This window comes from Lemur catta, chromosome 1 (assembly GCF_020740605.2).
Source record: "Lemur catta isolate mLemCat1 chromosome 1, mLemCat1.pri, whole genome shotgun sequence".
NCBI classification, from domain to species: Eukaryota; Metazoa; Chordata; class Mammalia; order Primates; family Lemuridae; genus Lemur; species Lemur catta.
The window spans coordinates 57,157,268-57,175,721 of NC_059128.1; the positions used below are offsets into that span (position 1 = coordinate 57,157,268).

Below are 18,454 nucleotides of genomic sequence, written 5' to 3' on the forward strand. Positions count from 1 at the left end.
CCGTCAACACCTACCAGACACAATGCCTTGGGTAAGCTGCCACTCAACACCATCCTCTCCAAATAGAGTTTCCAGCCTCATCCATTTTTGACTTCTCAGTCTTGCTATACTATATCCTCCTGACTCTCAAGAGCAAAAGGGAAAGAAATTTTAGAAAAATAGCTGGGAAAACCCAATTCTGTGTTTTCAATCACCCCCTCCCCATTATCTTTAAGTACTTATATTTCCAGGACACACACAGGACATAGTAGAGAAATCTAAGGCCCACAACTCTAAGCACACTTCCATATCTGCCAGTGTGACACATTCCTCCGTTCATAAACACTATTCCCAATTGGCAAATGTCACTGAAGACTTAAACTAGGGAGACGATATTTATTATTCTTGGTAGCTGTTACACAAAAGTTTTTCTTTTCTTTTTTCAGTTCGATTCATTCATATCTCATTTTTTTGGAGATCACAGGCTTAACAGTTCACCCACCTTATCCTTAACTTTGAGATAACAGCTGACATTTTAATTTTTTAAAGAGTTACCGGCTGACCTGTCTTAAAATGTGCCAGGCCACATGCTAACCTAAGCATAATACAGCACAACCGTGACTTCCTCAGCTTGTCTGGAGAAAGAAAATACACATTTAGTATAAAGAGAAGATATAAGCAATGGAACAGTTGGTTATACATTACAGACTGTAATAAATGAAAATACCGAGTGCATTTTAAATGATTAATGTATGAAAACTGTCATCACTTACTGTGCATTAATCAAGAAAAAATGCACACTTCCCATAGTGGTTAATGTTGCAGGCCCATTGTTCAGCTTTGATAATGTGCATAATAATGCTCAGTATGACAATGAGTTGGGGTAGCTGAAAATTTAGGATGGTTGCAAGTTTGGTGTAGTATTTGGATTAGCATCTTAATCTGTGCCTTGTCAGCCTCATCAGTACATAAACTATGTATTTTTTTCCAAAACTAGCAAAAATATGGATGCATTTTTTTTTTTTTACTTTTTTAAATAGAGAAAAATGACCAAGGTACCTGCTTAAACAAATACTACCAGCATTCATTAGTTAGGATGGTTACATGTAAAAGAAATGATGCCAGATAGTAACAAATCCAAGAGAAGTTTATTATGAAAATGGCACCTGCGGATGAAAAAATTAAGTTACATAAAGACAACCATGTATGTGACATGTATGAGAATCTACAAAAGTATAAAAAGAACCCTGTTGTAAATGAAGTATGTACATTTCTGATTTGCAGCATTATCAATGGTCAATGAAAAAAAATGTTTCAAAATAAGCCAGGCACTCAGGAAGTTAGGTCCGGTTAGCTTCACACAAAACAAATGTACCATAGCTGTCGCTTTGTAACGTTTTAATTATTTTTTTATATATATATCGTAGAGTTGGTAACACTGCTAAGATTTTTACGAACAGAATATCCCTTTCCCCATTATTCAGCTACTTGGCACCAGTCTCCTCATAAAAGTTTTCATATATTTGTACAAGAAATAGTTAAAAACACAGACACAGTCTTCACAGGTAATGAAGTGTTTTTTTTTTTTCATTTTGTAATTTTAAACACTATGGATTTAGACAGCAGCTGTGATTATCTGTTAGTTTAAATCACCAGAAATCATTTTGACACAACACAGAAACATTTATAAAAGAAAAAAACAGCTGTCTAGCTGTTCTTTGTAGCTGATAGGTGCATTCCTTTGATTGTTCGATAGCTAGAGTAGAGCTTCCAAAATTAATCTTTAAAATTTCTTGATCAGCCTTCTTCACCTTCTAAACCTACTTAAATCCTTCAAGTAAGCTCACTATTAAAATTTGCGGCATTTACCTTCTTTTTGTTTTTCCACCGTGGTTTGGGCCCAACTCATGGAATCAAAGGTACTAGAGGAATCCACTCAACACAGTGATATTCGAAGGACAGCCGAGTTACTATATTAGCATTGCACGAATAAACAAATATATATGACAATTCTATATTCCATTACCCCCTCCCATTTTGTTTCTTAAAAATGTTGGTTGACTTTTGAAATAATTTTCTGTCTCACTGGTAATTGCTTTATATATTGCTCCATCAGCCAACCTGAAAGGAAACCAAAGAAAAGCACCCACTGCTTATAGGTAGAGCACAAGGGACTCTGGGAATGTTAACAACTGAGGCTATATGGCATCAATTTATTTACTATATCTGAGCATTATTCTTTAGTGCTTTGTGTTGCACTCCAGAAGAGAGAGTCATACCCAGAATTCCGTTGTGGAAAAAATGGCTCCATTAACCTTGAGCTAGTTAAGAGTCTTTTTATCTCTGAGAATGAAAGAGATTTTTGGAGATGGGGGAAGGAATGAAGAGGAGGGGAAGGGGGGAAGAAGGGAAAGGAAAGGGAGGAAAGGAGAGGTAGGGAGAATATACACCAGCAAAGCAACAGCAGGAATTTTAAAAGGTAAAACGGAAGATTCACAGACAGTAGAAGCAGCATAGGGTGACATTACAGAGGAAGGCCACCACACAAAAACCACTAACCCCCAAGAATCACTGATTCACTAAGACTGCAGGAATGGGACTGTACCACTCCGGACTAGAGATAGAGCACAGAGAAGACAAAAGACAAAACAACTACATTAGCTTAGTATATACTGCATATAGAAACACACATTGAAACTGCAATGGGACTGACAGCCAAGGACACGTACACATTGTACACATTACAGTTCTCACATCTGTTATTAGATGCCTTAACAAACAGCTGCCAAAAATGAAGTGGAAGAAGAATTTATACTTGACAGTCATTTGGAGTGTTTGACACCACACTGATTTCTGGCAACAAAGACAAAATAGGATATTTTTTTCTTTTTCTTTTTCTTTTTTTTTAATTTTTTTTTTTACTTAATGTGCAGTTTTCAGTTGCAGTTATCTGTCTGAAGCTTATTAACCCATTCTTTAGTTTTCAAACTTATTGGTTTTCAACCCAGAAATAAGAACCAAAGGGAAATAAATTCCACCAAATCAAACCAGTCCCCCCAAAATACAACCTTCCTTTTTTTTAAGCAAGAAATGAAAAAACCCAAAAACATGTTAAATATTTTTCCTTCTTTTACTCCGAAGTGTTATTGAAGTTGCAAAATTAGCCTCAGTTAGACTGAGTAAGGAAAAAAGAGCTCAACAAAAGGCAGCATGTACCTAAACTGCTCCTCAAATCAGTTTGATTGAGTTTTCCAAAAGCCCCTTTAAAAAGGGCTTTACTGACCCATTAAATTTAATGTGAGGCTGTGTTTGTTAGTTGGGAGGTAAAAAATTTTAAGTCCTGCAGCAAATGTTAATGAGGGCTTTGTCTTAACTAACCAAGGAGACTGCAGCAATGGACTCCAGACCAGGACAGAACACATTTTTTTTTTCCAAAACCCAGCCCAGGAGCTGCATTTTGCATGAAGACATTACAGATTAATAAATGATAGCACCATGGTTTTAGAAATTAAGTTAATGTTTCAGTAATTAACATTTAGTCCAACTTTTTTTTAAACATTCTAGTCACAGGCCAGAAATTAAGTTTAAGAACCCAAATTATTTTTATGTGCAAGTAAGAAAATCTTAAAATCTTAACCATAAAAAGATAATTAAATTCTGCATAAAATTCTAAAATACTATTCCCCTATTTTTAAAGGAATTAGGAACAGAAACAAACAAACAAACAAACAAAAAAAACCACCCCATTTCATTTGACTTAGTCAAACAGGGCACATTGTTTATGCTTGTCTCTTTCCATCTTGATCATATCAAGATCTTTATGGAGAAAACCCAATGGTTGTCACTTGAGAAATCTCTTGACCACAAGACTGAGTATTCTATGGCAGAGGCATATACACATTAAAGACATCTTAATAAAGATGCAAAGGAAAGCGAAACAACCCAACACACATCTTAGAAGAAGACAAAATGGCAGGCAACTGGTCATCTGACCCTCCGAAGGTAAAAAATAAACATATCTTTACACGAAAGAATAAGTCAAGTCAAAGAAAGAGGGGATGGAATGGGGACTCTCGCCCTGGCAGAGACGCTGACCTGCTCGAATTCAAAGTGCTAGAATTAAAGGTCTAAACGAAAACGCCGACGATGCCTCCGAGCGGACCCCTGCCCCGCCGCCTCAGTCGTCCTTGCGCTCCAGAGTCTGTGCCGCGTGGATGCCGTTGCTGTAGACGGGGAAGGGCAGCGTGGAGAAGAGGCCCTCGGCCGTGGTGAACACGTTGCCGGCGGGCATCTGCGTCAGGCTGGCCGCGCTCACGGCGCCGCCGAACGGTCCCGACATGTTGAGCCGGTGCACGTGGTGGTAGAGCATCTCCATGGGCGTCTTGGGGTCGAGGCCGAAGCCGGGGCTGTTAACGTCCACGAAGTTAACAGCGTGCGCGTTGGGCAGCAGGTTGCCCTGCATGGCCAGGGTCACCTCGGCGGGCGCGTAGCGGATGGTGCCCGTGGTGTAGACCCTCTGCGCGGCCGTGCTGGTGGCCGCCAGGGTCCCGGTCACCCTATGCACCAGCGGGAGCACGACGTTGCCCGCCTGCAACCTCTGCAGCGCCTCCAGGTCCCCAGTGTACAGCAAGGAGTTGGATGCGCTGGGGCCGCCGCCGCCGCCGCCTCCCCCGCTGCCACTCCCGGGGTGCTTGTCCCGCGGGGACGCCGAGAGCGGAGGCGACAGCGGGTCGGAGGTGACCGGGGCCAAGGCCGCGGTGGCCGAGGCGCTGAACTGAGTCTTGCGGGCGGCCGCGCCGTCGGCGCCGGGCGGGGTGAGGACCGAGTCCGGGATGGCCACGTGCAGCCCCCCTGCGGCCCCGCTGCCCTGCGGGGACGGGAAGTGCTCGGCGCTGGGGGGCTTGGTCATGCTGTAGGGAGACTCGTTCCTGGAGATCTCCCTGTTGGGCGGGTAGTTCCAGATGCTGCTGTCGTTGTCGAAGTTGATGGGTTCCGAGATCTCCGTCTTGATCTTGAGCACCGAGGCACTGTTGGGCGAGGACAGCAGCCGCGGGGGCTCCACCAGGCCGGCGTCCAGGCCGCCGGGGCTCGACGCGCTGGACAGGCGCCGGCGGCTGGCGCTGCCGCCCTTCTGCCGTTTCCGCCTCTTCTTGCGCTTCTGGTGCTTGCTGGAGGCCCGCGCGCCCGCCTCGCCCGCGCTGTCCGAGTCCTTGGCGCTGTCGGACGTGAGCGACTCGCGGGTCTGCAGCCGCAGGTCCGACTCGCTCTCCGCGTAGCGCTCCACCTTGATGCGCATCGCGCCCAGCGCGCCGAAGCCGTCCGCGCCCGCCTTGGGGCTCTCAAAGTCCGAGTGCTCGAAGCTGTCGTCGCTGTCGCGGCTGTCCGGGTTGCTGGAGCTGTGGCCGTCGTCGTTGCAGTTCATGTCGTTGTCGCACGCGTTGCCCGACTGCTTCCGGTCGGGCTCCGGGTCTTCGCTGTTCTCGGAATGATTCCCCTTCTCGTCAGACTTGGAGTTCTCGTTGTCCTCTGCGTGGGCCGCGGCCGGGGGTGGCGGGGTGCGGGCGGGGGGAGGAGAGAAAAGACGCCAGGTTAGCAGCGCAGAGCCGGGGGTGGGGGGGGGCGGGGAGGGTGTCCCACCGCGAGCTGGAGGCCTTGCGGCCTGGGCTTCCCCTCGCTGGGGGCCTGCATTAGCCGGACGGGGGCTCGGTGCGGGCCCTGGGCTAGCAGCATTGTAGCACCTGGACAATCGTTACGAATGCAGAATCTCAGGCCCCACCCAGCCCTACTGAATCCGACTGTGGCTTTGAACAAGATCCCCAGGTGGTTCTGAGGCACATGAAAGTTTGAGGAGTCCTGGAAAGATACTCAGGGAGTCAGATCAAATAACCGGAAGGTGTTGGTGACACACACGATGATGGCGTGCAAGGTGACTTTCTGAAGAGGTGGGTACCTTCCACTGGCGAATTCATTATTGAGAACAACACTCCCTCTTTCCATTCCTTAAGTTATTTTTCTCCAGAGCACTTACTACCATCAGATTTTCTATTATGTCTTAATTATTTATTTTTATTTACTTCTGTTTCTCCCCGCCCCCCCCCACTAGAATATAAGCTCCATGCAGTAGAGAATCTTTGTCTGTTTTGTTCACAACTATATACTATATAGAAAAGGGGCAGAGACTATTTATTCTAGAACTTACGTGATAGTAAAACCTTAATTAATGCAATTTAGAGGACAGGAAAACAAGATGTGGTGAGTACTCCCTCCCTCCTGCTGCCTCCGTGAGGCTGGGTCTGGAGTAGAGGCCTGCGTGTGTGGCCACGCTGCAGAGCAGGTGCCCTAATTATGGGGGAAACCAAGTCACCTGCCACATTTTAGGGAGAAGCGATTTTCCCAGATACGCAATCAAAGAAAATGTGAGGATGAAGCCTGGCTGGCAGCCTGGGCTAGAACCTTGTGCGAATCATGTAACTTCTGGCCTTTGTTGCCTTTTCTGTAGCAGAAGAGGTTGGGTTAGAAGAGATTTAGGATGTTTTTTGCAGCTGTAAAATCCCATGAGTTCTGCACTCCCTGGCCTTATGTGTGTGTCTGTGAAAGGGGGTTGTAGATTGGAGGAAAAGTAAATTTTTAAATTAACTTTCCTGTGCCCCAAAGAACTACTCAGAAGTCTAATTCCCCAAATAACTGGAAATGGGAAAGCATGGGTGAGTCCTGCATAGATTCAGAAAATAAGTAACAGTCCAGCATCCTGAAAGAGGCATTTACCCATGCCATTAAGTATCCCACTTTAGAGGCTCAGTCCCAGTCTCATGTTGGTGAGAATGTGAATATTTGGGACTCAAAGGCACACAGACTGTCCCAGAGCTAGCCCTGGTATGTGCTTCCAATAAAGAGGCCAGAACTAGCTGTGGGGTTAGAGCAGGGCTCCTGCTGTATGGTCAGTGAGGGGCTGACATTAAATGATTGCTACTCATTCAGCTTCTTTCTGTGTATTTATGTGTGTGTATATATGTTTATATACCACAACATATATATAATGCATATATTTATAAGAAATGTTATTTATCCAGCACACACCTGTATGTATTGTGTGTATATAATGTGCATATAGGATGTGGTGTACAAATTTATACATATGTGTGTATGTGTAGAGGCAGGAGGAGACTCAGTAATCACTTGAAGTGACATATGTCTATATATACAATTTGGCAGTTGCTTTGCCTCTGACGAGGGCCTTTTGGCAGCTGCCCACCCCCGGGGTATGGACTGGCAAGCCGTAACTGCAGAACATGGTAAAGAAGTAATACCTGTAATACCTGAGGTGTCTTTAGAGTCTGATTCCGAGTCGGATGTCTCTGAGGATTCGGAGGTTTTCTCTGGCATGTGGGGGAGCTGTGAGATGTCCATTGGGGTGTCCTTGTACTCGGGATTGCTGTGGGGAGGGAGGCATTGGTCAGGCGTGCAGACACCCATTCTGCATGGTTTGCTTTGAACCATCCTCCCCCACTGCCTTGCCCCAAACTTCTGGAATTTTTAAAGTTTAGGAGAGTAAACACGAAATCATTTCTCAGCTCTCCATGGGACTTTTATGGAAGCTTGGAGTTCACATGCCAGGGTACAGGTGCACCCTGCTACAGTGATTGAATACCCAAAAGCTCCGTGAAATCCACTGAAAAGCTTTTAAATCATCAGGTACCGCCGGGGGCCAGGGAGCTGTGCTGCTTGATATTCTTCACCACATAGCACCTGGGGAAGGGAGGCTGGCAAGTACTCTCGACAGTTCACTCCCACACTGCCCGGTGTGCCCTGACTTCTCTTGGCCATCTAATGAGTCCATGGCCTCTGTACCCTTGTCTTGGTCCCCTGATGTAGCTTCTTAGCTGTTCAGATGGCTCCAAAGCTATTGGTGGGGGGCAGAGCCCTCGGTGCCTAAAGATCCGGCAGAAGCACAGGTGCGCCTTGGGATGCGTGGATTGTGGCTACCAAACTGTCAACACACCCATTACAATCACATTTTCAGCTGCTCATGTGGTGCACACCTGTGGCTTATTAGCTGGAAATCTGATTGCAGTGGGGAGAGTCCCAGTGTGAAAGAGGCCCTGACAGAATGGATCTAACCCCATTTGCACAAATGTGCTTAATTTTTGTTCTATTTTTAATTCAGAAACAAGCCTTTTTTGGAAAAGACAGCACGTTCGGTCAGTTTGAGCTAGTTGCCTTCTGGAAATGCCACTGCAAGGCCAGCCTGATGTATAACCAGTATGGGCTAATCTGAAGACACAAGGAATGCCTCCTGCCTCAAAATGGGAGATGCCTCTTCTGTCCTTCCATGATGGCTAGCCAAGCGGAGACTTACAATTGATGATTACTGACTCATTTGCTAATCTCTAATGAAATTTCTATATTAGAGAGTCACTATTTCAGTAACTGCTCTAAAACTGCAAATGTCCCTGGGAGGGGTAATTCACTAAGATGGATTATCAGGCATTTACTCCTTAGTGTGAATTAGCTTCATCTGCAAAGCTTTCTTTAGATAATCAGATGAGACTAACGGTGGGAAGGTGGACTTAGCGCTGACTCTGCCTCTGAATACTCTACAAGTCTATAATTCTATGAAGCCCCATGAGGGAATGACAAGAAAACTGGAGGAGCAGTAATTTCAGAACAGGGAATGACAAACCTGCATTGGGGCCCAGATGTGAGGGATTCTGGGAAGGAAGAAATAGCATGAGAGTGTTGCTCAGGGAAGAACAAAAGACGATGTGGGAAAGAAAACCAAACTTCAGTAGTTGCTATTTTGCCAAGGCCCCATCACTTTCTTATTAGATCTCTAGCTGGCTTGGTGGAATTTCCTCTGCTACAGCCCATCTACACTGGTCTTCCTTGGTGCAGATGCCATGGGGATTCCCAGATCCCCTGTCCTCCAGGGTATTGTCTGTTATCATTGACCTCAGGGTGCATCTTTTGGTCAGCTGAAACAGGTCTCCCACATCCGAGATTGAAGCTTTTCAATCTGAATACTGGTCTTTGATATCCCAACTGCTTCCTTCCTATCCATATGGAATTCGATGGAATAGAATCAACAAAGTTCATGAGAGTGTACCATTTATCCTAGGCTAGATAAATGGTGTTGATCCATAATTGCACAGATTGACTTCTCCTCAGCCTTCTTACTTACTCCCTCCATTTGGGGACAGAGGAGGAAGTCATGAAGCTGATAAAGCTGTAAGAAAGATCCAGATAGGGAGAAATCTGAACCGAATGAGAGTAAAACCCACATAGATGACTTCGGTATTCTGTGTTACATCAGCATGGGATTCAGACACTTCTCTAGTCCATGGTGTCCCTGCTACCATTGTTCTAATTCTTAATAGTAATGGGGCCCCTTGACACAACATCATTTCTGCCTAGCAAAAGAATGTCAGTGCCACACTACCTCACTCTATTTTCTGTTTGGCATATGTGTTTTTATAACCTCTGCATCAAATAGAGTCACTGTTCCACAAAACTTTATGTACAAGGATTCTTTGATATCAGACTCCATCTTGAGCATATCAAAAACACGGGGGATAGTTTGCATGAAAACCAGGCCTTGGAAAAAGCCACATTAAGTACACATACTTTTACCTTGAGAGACAGTTAATGCAGAGCAGAAGAGGTCAAAAAAAGGAAACAGAAAGTAGATAAATGAAGACTCTTTTAAGTGGTGCACATTAAGGCCCTCTCTAGAGCAATAATCATTAGTGTCTGATTGATATGCTGTTGGTAGCAAGCACATTCATGCCTTCAAGTCATCACCAAAGTGTGTGAACATACTCTGAAGGGCCGATGTGTTGATGAGCCATGGTTGTTAGCTTCTCAGCTCCATTTGGCTGTCTCAAAGAAAAATGGGATTCAGGTACTCCCTGTCTAAATTATCAGCCAAAGGGCACCAACTTCCATTTATAAGACCTACTGAAATTTTCCTACTCAGACCGTGTGTGGGCTCAGCTCGGTGGCTTTAGGCCAAGAAAAGCCAAAGACTGGAGTGCAGTGGTGGGAGACAGGCTCAGCATTGTGAGAGCTTCGTGACAGGACTGGTAGAGAGCTTGAAAGCTTTTCCTTAGACTCACACCATACAGTCTGTTGGTCTTGGTTATGTTTCTGCTGCTTTGAATCCACAGGCAAAAAGTAGATAGGGAAGGAGAGAGATGGTGTCTCACTAAAATTTAGGGAAGCAGTTGAGCTTGGGCTCATTTGTGAATAGAAATTTGAGGACCCATTTTAAGAGCAGAAACACTTGCCAGAGATTGCAGAACAGTCGGCAAAAGAAGACTGCCTTCTCCGTTTGTTTACCAGAGCCATAATGCCTAGGTAATCAAACCCTATGGAATATGCTAAGGGCCTCTAAGGGATCCAATATAAGAGGAATATAATGTACCCTGCTCCTTGTCTTCCATTCCCATTTGCTTAATTTTCATTAGGATTGGAGTGTGTGAGTGTACATGTGGTGGGGATAAAGAGGTGCTTTTGGGGTGTTTTAGCTATAGGCCAAAGTCTGTATTTTTTTTCTGGCCTGAACATTTGTGAGAAAACCAAAGCAACTTCTGCAGAGCTGCCCAAATGTTGACACACCAAGAATTACTGAAAATTTTGCAAATCTCCCCCACAAGTCCCTTCCAGCACAGTTTGATCTTCTCATATTTCTTTGAATCTTGTGGAAATAAGAGCAGAATTTCCATGAAGTTCCACACTAGGTACTGTCAAAAGATAATATAACATGTCATCTATTAACCATGGGGCTGCATATTTTATAACAGAGGCAGAAATAAAAAAGAATTAGAAAATATACCTAAGAAGATAATTCACCCAGATGATATTCTTTTCATTTGCATTCTTGGCATTAATAGCTATGGTGGCACTAGACTGTATCCAAATATATCCTCCATTCTTCTGCATCCAGCGATAGTACTTTGTCACACACTGACCCTTATTCAGCACTGGGGAAACAAACAAAACAGAAGGCATTGTGTTAAGACTGGGATCAAAAGATTTTCATCTCTGCAAAACTTTACGCCTAGAAATGGGAGGTCCTGCACCGAGCCAGGGGCGGCCCTCTGTATGCTTAATGCAGAATGCCATCAGTGGGACAAATGAAATAAAAAATTCAGTGGGGCGGCAGCTCCAGAGCCAGGGTTATTGGCATTTGCAGCAAGACTTTATTCCGTTTTGGGCAGCCATGGTGTGAAAGGAAGAATAAAAGGACTGCAAATCTTTTTGGCTCACAGAACACCTAATGCAGTGTGGATATTGTCAATGGGTTTGACGTCAGATGGCAAATTTGTATGTGATTTATTCATAGCTCGAAGGGAGACTTCTTTGAGATTCTGGATATTTGAATGTTTCCAAATATGCTTTACCCCTCTGTCTTTGATCATTTCTCCACAGTGTGAGCAGTATCAACCAGCGCCCTTACACATCTGTTCCTTTTGATCTTGTCTCACAGAAATTTATAATCCTCGGATGAACTAAATTTACAGTGGTCAGTCGGGGGAGATTCTGGTGAGACTTTGCTGAATGTTGGAACAAAATAAATTCCCCAGTGGAGTCAGAGAGAAACACTGGCCTAAGGGAGGCACAGAATTGACTTGGCTAGAGCCAAACAGAGTGACAGCTCCACACAGACTCTGAAATATGGCCCAAAATGAAGGAACAAGTAAAAACAATCAGTAATGTGAAACGGTGCCATTAAATACCCACTGAAAGAGAGCTTTAAAATGCAGATGTTAAAAATGATACTTTAACCAAAATCTTGCCAAGGTGAAATTGATTTGATTTGTATCTGGGTACTCCTGAGCTAGTAAAAGGGGAAAGTGCAGTAAATCATCTGCTGAAATAAAGTGCTATGGATGGGAATGGTTTAAAAGGATGCCGGAAATGTGCAAAACCCGCTGTGATTACTTGGACAAGGATCGCAGCGACTCGGCGCCCCCCAACAGCTCACCGGCAGGATGGCCACTAGAGGGCAGTGTGCACTCGTCTACGGCGCCCACTTTTGGCATGTCCTTGTCTCCGTCTGCTAAAATGAAAAACCTCTAACTGCTGTAATAAATTTGGCTAAATTAGCTGCTAAATGGTTATCTCAAGTAATATGTATTTGCATTAATCATCTTGCTCTAAACCAGAACAAGCCAGAGTCCTAAAGACGTAGTAAATTCATATTGTCCATTTAATTACGGCTAATAAGTGCTTCATATACAATAGTTTCATGAAGTACATTTTGATTTTTTTTTTGGGGGGGTGGATGGGTAAAGAGAAGTCACTTTGGAAAAGAGCCGCGTATAAGGCTGCTGAGGCTCATTGTCATCACGTCCTGAGCTGCTTTTCCAGGCTCTGAAAGTGTTCAGAAATCATACCTCCACATATTGTACCCATAAACATATAAACTTTGAAGCTTTTCTTTCATTGTCCCTTTTTTTCTTACAGTACACTAACTGGAGGATTGTAAACTTCAGTGATCATGTCTTAACTGTTTGCCTGAAAAAGCCTTTCATGAGTATTCCGAATGGTGACAAGTTCCATTCTGAACCATTCAGCAGTTTAGTGTATTTTTAAGGCCCGGAACTGTCATCTTCTCTTGGTGGCGAGGCTCCACAGGTAGCATTGTACTCTCCTTTTGTAGGCAATTGTAAGTTCTGCCATTCTGCATGCATGGCTTCCCAGGCTACAAAACTGCGTGGTGAAGCTGAAAGCAGTAAAATACTAACTCCGCCATACAGCTCTTCTGTCAAACCATTGTTGCATGCAACGAGATGTGCTTTTATTCAGAGCCTTTCAACCTGGTTAACTATTAATGGAGGAACGATGGGTTATGTAATTCTGTCCACTATTTTCAGAGAAAACTTTGTAGCACTCCAATCAATGGTCGGTGGTATAATTCTATCTGCGTTGTATCTAGAATAAAGAATAATTTCAAATGGGCATTTTTAACTATGGCGAAGAGATTAAGAAGTCTGTTTTTATAATACCATGGAGAAAACATTGAGATAGAAAGCCAGCTCAGGCCAGCCTGGCTGGGGATTCTGGGCTAGAATTTGACCAAAAGCAGGCAATATTAAAAAAAAAAATTATTCCCCATATACAAAGTATAGAAAGGGGCAAGAGGATAACGGCATTATAAAATCAAAGTAGAATTTGCAGAATCAACATAAAGATTACATCATCTCCTTCCTAATAATACTTTCTCGTACTTAAAAACAAAACCCCAATTCTTAAATTAGCACCCAGCAAAACATCTGCTGCTCTGGTGGTCTCCAGGTGTGTGCCGACAGGCTTCTTTGCTAACAGACAGATACGGTGTCATCTTTTTGAGTTTAGGCTGGATGACTGGGTCTGCTTAAATGTATGCGTGTTTTCTGAGGAGACAAATACAGTAGTAATTTATTAGGGCCCACGAATACAATAATACAGCTTTCTTTATCACCCAGGCGAGGTGCCATCTAGCAAAGAGAGGAGACCTAAATGTAAAAGAGGCAGGACCAGGTGAATGCTGATGTGTAAGGGGTGACTGTAAAAGGACTGAAGAGGAAGGAAACTCTCAGGGACTCCTTGTGGAGTCAGGGAGCCACTCAGTTGCCTTTAACTTAACCACGGTGAATACACAGGGCAGGCTCAGGAGCCCACCGTGGTCAGCTGAAGACGACAAGTTTGACCTAACCCAGAGTTTCTCCTGGGCTCAGTCTGACAGAATTCTTAAAGGGTAAACATTCTAGCATGGTCTCAGATCGTGCCTCTTGCCTGGGGATTAGTGTTTTTCTGAATGAAGCCCCCAAGTGCCAGTGGGAATCTACGCAACTAAAGATGAGGCGTGGAGTTCGCGCCCACTAAAGCATGATGTATTGACCAAAACATTGCCCAAGTTGCTTTGGTTTTCAGGAGGTCCCATGGAATTTTGCTTCCTTTAAAATGAACAAGGAATAATTTTTGCTTGGGCTTCCAGAATATAAATTTATGACTTTGGGATGAAGCTTCTTTCTTGGAAAAAAAAATCATACTGGCAAATCAGTTGGATCATTCCAGCTGTGCCAGAGGCAGGATGTGACAGCTTTTCCTGAGCTCATGTGGTCCTAATCAGCTCAAGAAGAAAAGCCACCTTGGTGCCAGGTTGAAAGAGATTTTTAGTGTGTAATAAATTAGAGAACTTGAAAAACACAAAAAAACTTTTTTGATTCTCTTTAATCCAGTGGCTGTTGTTTTTATTTGCAAGTTTTAGGTTTTGATAGAGAGAAAGGAGAGAATATTTGTGTCAGTTTGTTTCATTAAAAAAAAAAATCCCCTTTTGTGAGGAAAAACAAAAATAAGCACGATGTTAGTTACTTGATATGGAGGTCTTTCAAAAACAGTTAATTGTCTCTTGAAGAGAGATGGACACTCATCAAACCAATAAGCCCAGGAGTAATTTCATAACCATATGCACACCCTATAAAAAGGAAGCAGAGAAAGAGGAAATACATATGTAGATTATATTTTTACTATCACATCCATGTGATATGATCTGAATACTTCTAATGTGTATACTGGCATCTTTTCTTCCGTTTGTCCCAAAGTTTACTTTCTGCCGTCCACAATTTTTGGGATGACCAGCCTGTGTGTCTCTCACCAGATTCACTGATTACATCGTAATGTCTCTAGAATTACATCTTTAGAGTTGTACTACCAGAGTTAGTTTTTATTTAAGGATCTCAGTACTTTTGAATGGTCTCTTCTTAGATTTTACAAAGTAAACATGAAGATAAATCTTCACTGGTTCACTTAGAATCTCGAATGGTCCCGGCCACTGATTGTGAACGCCTCTACTACCATGCAAGAACACCTTCCTTCTTACTCGGAATCGTAAACAATTGTTTTGGCTGTTCCTGTTCTAAGGAAAACCAAGAAGCTGCTGTCAGCACCAGCCCACCCTGTGAGATACAGGTGCCTTAGAGTTACAAACTGTGCTCTTCAGAGGACAGAGGTGTGACCTCCCGCTTGTGAGAACAACGCCACAGAGACAAACAGGGATTTCAGCCCTCCTGGTCGAACTGTTCCAGCCCAGCTTGTCTGACAATGAGAAAACCTTTCGCTAGTGGAGTCAAAACACCACCCACCCCTGTGAAGGGAGCTGCAAATACAGTGCCATTAAAAAAAAAAAAAATTGTAGAGTGCTTACGTTGTAGAACACATGACCTTTTACACACATTCTCCCCGCCCCCCAACCCCAAGACTAGATGCTCAGTGTTGCTGCATATATTTTTTAAAATGTCCCCTGGTCTCTTGGTTTGAGCGTATCGGTCGGCATGTAAGAAACGTACCGCTTACGAAGAATAGTTACTCTCGCCCCAAATGTGGTGAACTTTTTTGCTGAGGCACACGTCCGTGGCCCTGCACAGTGTCCAACAGAGAGATTTCAGTTCTCCTTGGGAAACCCTGCCCACAGACACAGCCCGATAACTGAAAGGACACAAAGGAAGCCAGTGTCTGTGGCAGGAACATAATTCTGTTAGTAAATCAAAACAAATCAGTACAAATTTGCCTTCAGAAATATGGAGGAAAAAAGAGAACATGGTCTCTTCCTGTTGGGCTGTTCTACAAAATCAAAGCCAAAGATTCTAAATAGTGAGTTAGTTGTGTCATAAAAAGAAGGAAGCAGTCTAATTCAGTCTGAAGAGGAGATGAACACGTATCAAAAGCCGTCTTTTAGCAAAGTGTCTCACAAAAGGACATTTTAGTAGTTTGCATATGCATTAAAAAGCTGCAATACTTGGTGTATTCAGGTAAGTATAGAATAAATAGGAAATGGTGAGATCATCAGAGATTCCCCACTTGACATTCACACAGCTGAACAAAGAGCTTCATTATCGTCATGGCGATATAAGGCTGCATCTGCAGCGCCATTCATCGCCTCCTTGAGGTACCTTCATCAGCGGCTGCGGGGAACAGAGAGCGGTGCCTTCTGCCAGGAACTCAAAAATTATTTTTGAATTCACTAAAGTGGAGTGTGTGTCTGTATGTGTACGTAACGGGGTGTGCTAGAATCACACTTTGTACTTAATACCACAGTTGGGTGCTTAGCTGTAGCCACTGGTTCTCTTTCTACATTCACAAAACTGGCAGATGAAACATGAAAAAGAATACTGACTCTTTAATCTCCGCTTCTCCACCTAAGGCCCAAGGCAGGCTGACAGGGAACTTCATTCTGGAAACAGGACTTTTTTTTTTTTTTTTTTTTTTTAAATTCTGGATTACTTTTTCCTTGGCTTTTGAAAATCTGTAGGCTATCAGGGAATAAACCTGACACAGACTTAAAACAAGAACAAGTTTCTTTATCTAAAAAGTTATAGTCCTTGATGTTTACAGGAAGGTCATTTTCAAAACCCACGGGAAAAACAGCATTATAGCCAGAAACTGCATTAAGTGCTTTATTTACTCACAGAAGAGACAGTTTTTCACTTAGAACTGCTTATAGGATCGACTGAGGCTTTGATGCTGTGCAGACTTTCCTATAGATTTTGTAATTAGTGAGCTAGATGTCTTAAATAGCAGGCATTCACAAATTGGCTTTTAGTTTTTTTGTAAATCTACGTGCTGAGCAATATTTGTTGAAATTGAATGATATTCGAGTTACGAGCTTAAGGACAGAAGACCTGTGGATGTTCTGTGAATGACTATGTATCATCTATGGATTTCCCCCCTAATACGCTAATGACAGGCCCTGCTCGAATTGCTATCTGTGTGATTTACAATCTCAAGAGAGGTTTTTTCCTATACCACTGCCAATTGATAGATTTTTATTAACTCTTAATATTGAATCATGCAGGAAACTTTTCATTGATTCTGAACATGTTAATTTGTTAGGTTTCAAAAATAAATTCCCTTTCTCTTTGTGATAATGTACTGAATTGAAGACCAAGGCTTTTAAACTCTGATGGTATCATGTTCTAGGACAGGAAGAATCAAAGTAATTGCTGGCATGACGGACATCCGAGATCTTAGATTTTTTCAAGATGTTTTCTGTCCAACTGGGGAGTTTCAGTAGCTCTCATTCCTGCCCTTCTCAACCTAAAATGGTTAAGGACAGAGTAATTTTTAGCGCTCACACCTTCTCTTTTTTTGTGGGGCGGGGGGTGGGGAGGATTTGCTCTATAAAGGAGAAGCAGTGAACACTTTAGCGTGGAATTAGGAAAGATTTATGGCTAGGAACTGAGGGATTTATTCAGTCATTTGACAGATAATTTTTGAGTGCCTACTCTGTGCATGGGATACTCTGTGCCCACTCTGGGCAAGACGGGATATCACAGTGTGCAAAATCTGTCATGGGCCTGTCCTCCCACATTAGTCTCCACTAGTCGTGACGTCTGCATTGCCCCCGCCAGTGACTATGATAAAACACTGGACAATGAAACTTGAGGGGAAGTGTCAACCGTGGGAGGTGGCTGAAAAAGTTGTTTTCCTTCTGGAAATTGGGATTTACCTCTACTTGCCTTTGAATGGGACAGAGAAGCATATCAATCATTTTCACTAATAAACTTATAACAGTGATAATTGTGTGGAAAGTGCTATGTAGGTTTATAAAAGCAGAAGGACTCTGACTTGGGCTGGTTGAATCCTTCAGCTCCCTTTAACAATTAAGAGTGATAAGGTATTGAAGCAGTTAATCTGATTAGGATGTAGGTAGAATGGAAAAAAGGCAGAAGGGGTAAAGTAGACCTTACACTCAGATTTGTTTTTCAATTCTGGTAGACCCTGTGTCTCTGGCTGCAGTCATTTTAATCCACTAGACATCTTTAAAAAGAAATGTATAAGTGGTAAGGCATAGGTATACAGAACCTAGTGTTTTGTAAAATCAGGAATATTTAAAAGAGCCCAGACATATTCTATTTGCCAATTGTTATGCAGTGTTTGAGAAATCCAAGTGCTTTGTTGTGAAGACATTACAGATGCTCCCATGTAGTCATCATTGTTTTTGGATAACAGAACTCTAATTTTGGGTTTTATGTCTGATGGCCTTCTCCCAAGTCCTAGGGGATAAACCTTGATTGTTTAAATCAGAGATAGTAACTCCATCCCCTTGCCAGTGTGTGGCTTAGGCTTGGGCATCTGATGAAACACTGGACTAGGGGACACAGCGGGGATTCTCTCTCCTGGGGGGGCTTCTGGAAATGTTTTCTTTGCTCTCAGAAATGAACACAAAACAGCAACTGGCTCTTCCTGAATTTGGACACTGTCCTGTGAGGAACTGATGATCAGTAGTGCTATCTTGATAGTCTGATCGAGTGTTTTGATCTTGAAGAGAAAGTTAAGATAATTACAGAGAAGTTTAAGTTATTTTTACTTGGGTTTTCTGTTACTTATAACCAGATACATTCTAGCTGATATGTCCCACCGAAAATTCTAGGGAGTCAGAGAGGATGTGGGAATGCATAAAGAGGTTCAAATAACCTGATCTTTATCAACCCTA

General features: G+C 43.2%; 1 protein-coding gene across 8 annotated transcripts in view; it reads right to left on the reverse strand.

Annotated features, from left to right (window-relative positions):
* Positions 1-1,108: 1,108 nt before the first annotated feature.
* Positions 1,109-18,454, reverse strand: part of NPAS3 (neuronal PAS domain protein 3) — an 833,226-nt gene continuing 815,880 nt past the window's right edge. For 5 of the 8 annotated variants that reach the window (XM_045568967.1, XM_045568957.1, XM_045568947.1 and 2 more), the window contains 3 exons: positions 10,811-10,958; positions 7,287-7,411; positions 1,109-5,505 (listed from right to left, as the gene is read on the reverse strand). In XM_045568967.1, the coding sequence (XP_045424923.1) occupies positions 4,157-5,505; positions 7,287-7,411; positions 10,811-10,958 (1,622 nt within the window). In that variant the 3' untranslated portion in view covers positions 1,109-4,156. The remainder of the gene's footprint in view (positions 5,506-7,286; positions 7,412-10,810; positions 10,959-18,454) is intronic. The other 3 variants (XM_045568985.1, XM_045568977.1, XM_045568931.1) reach the window with 3 other exon arrangements.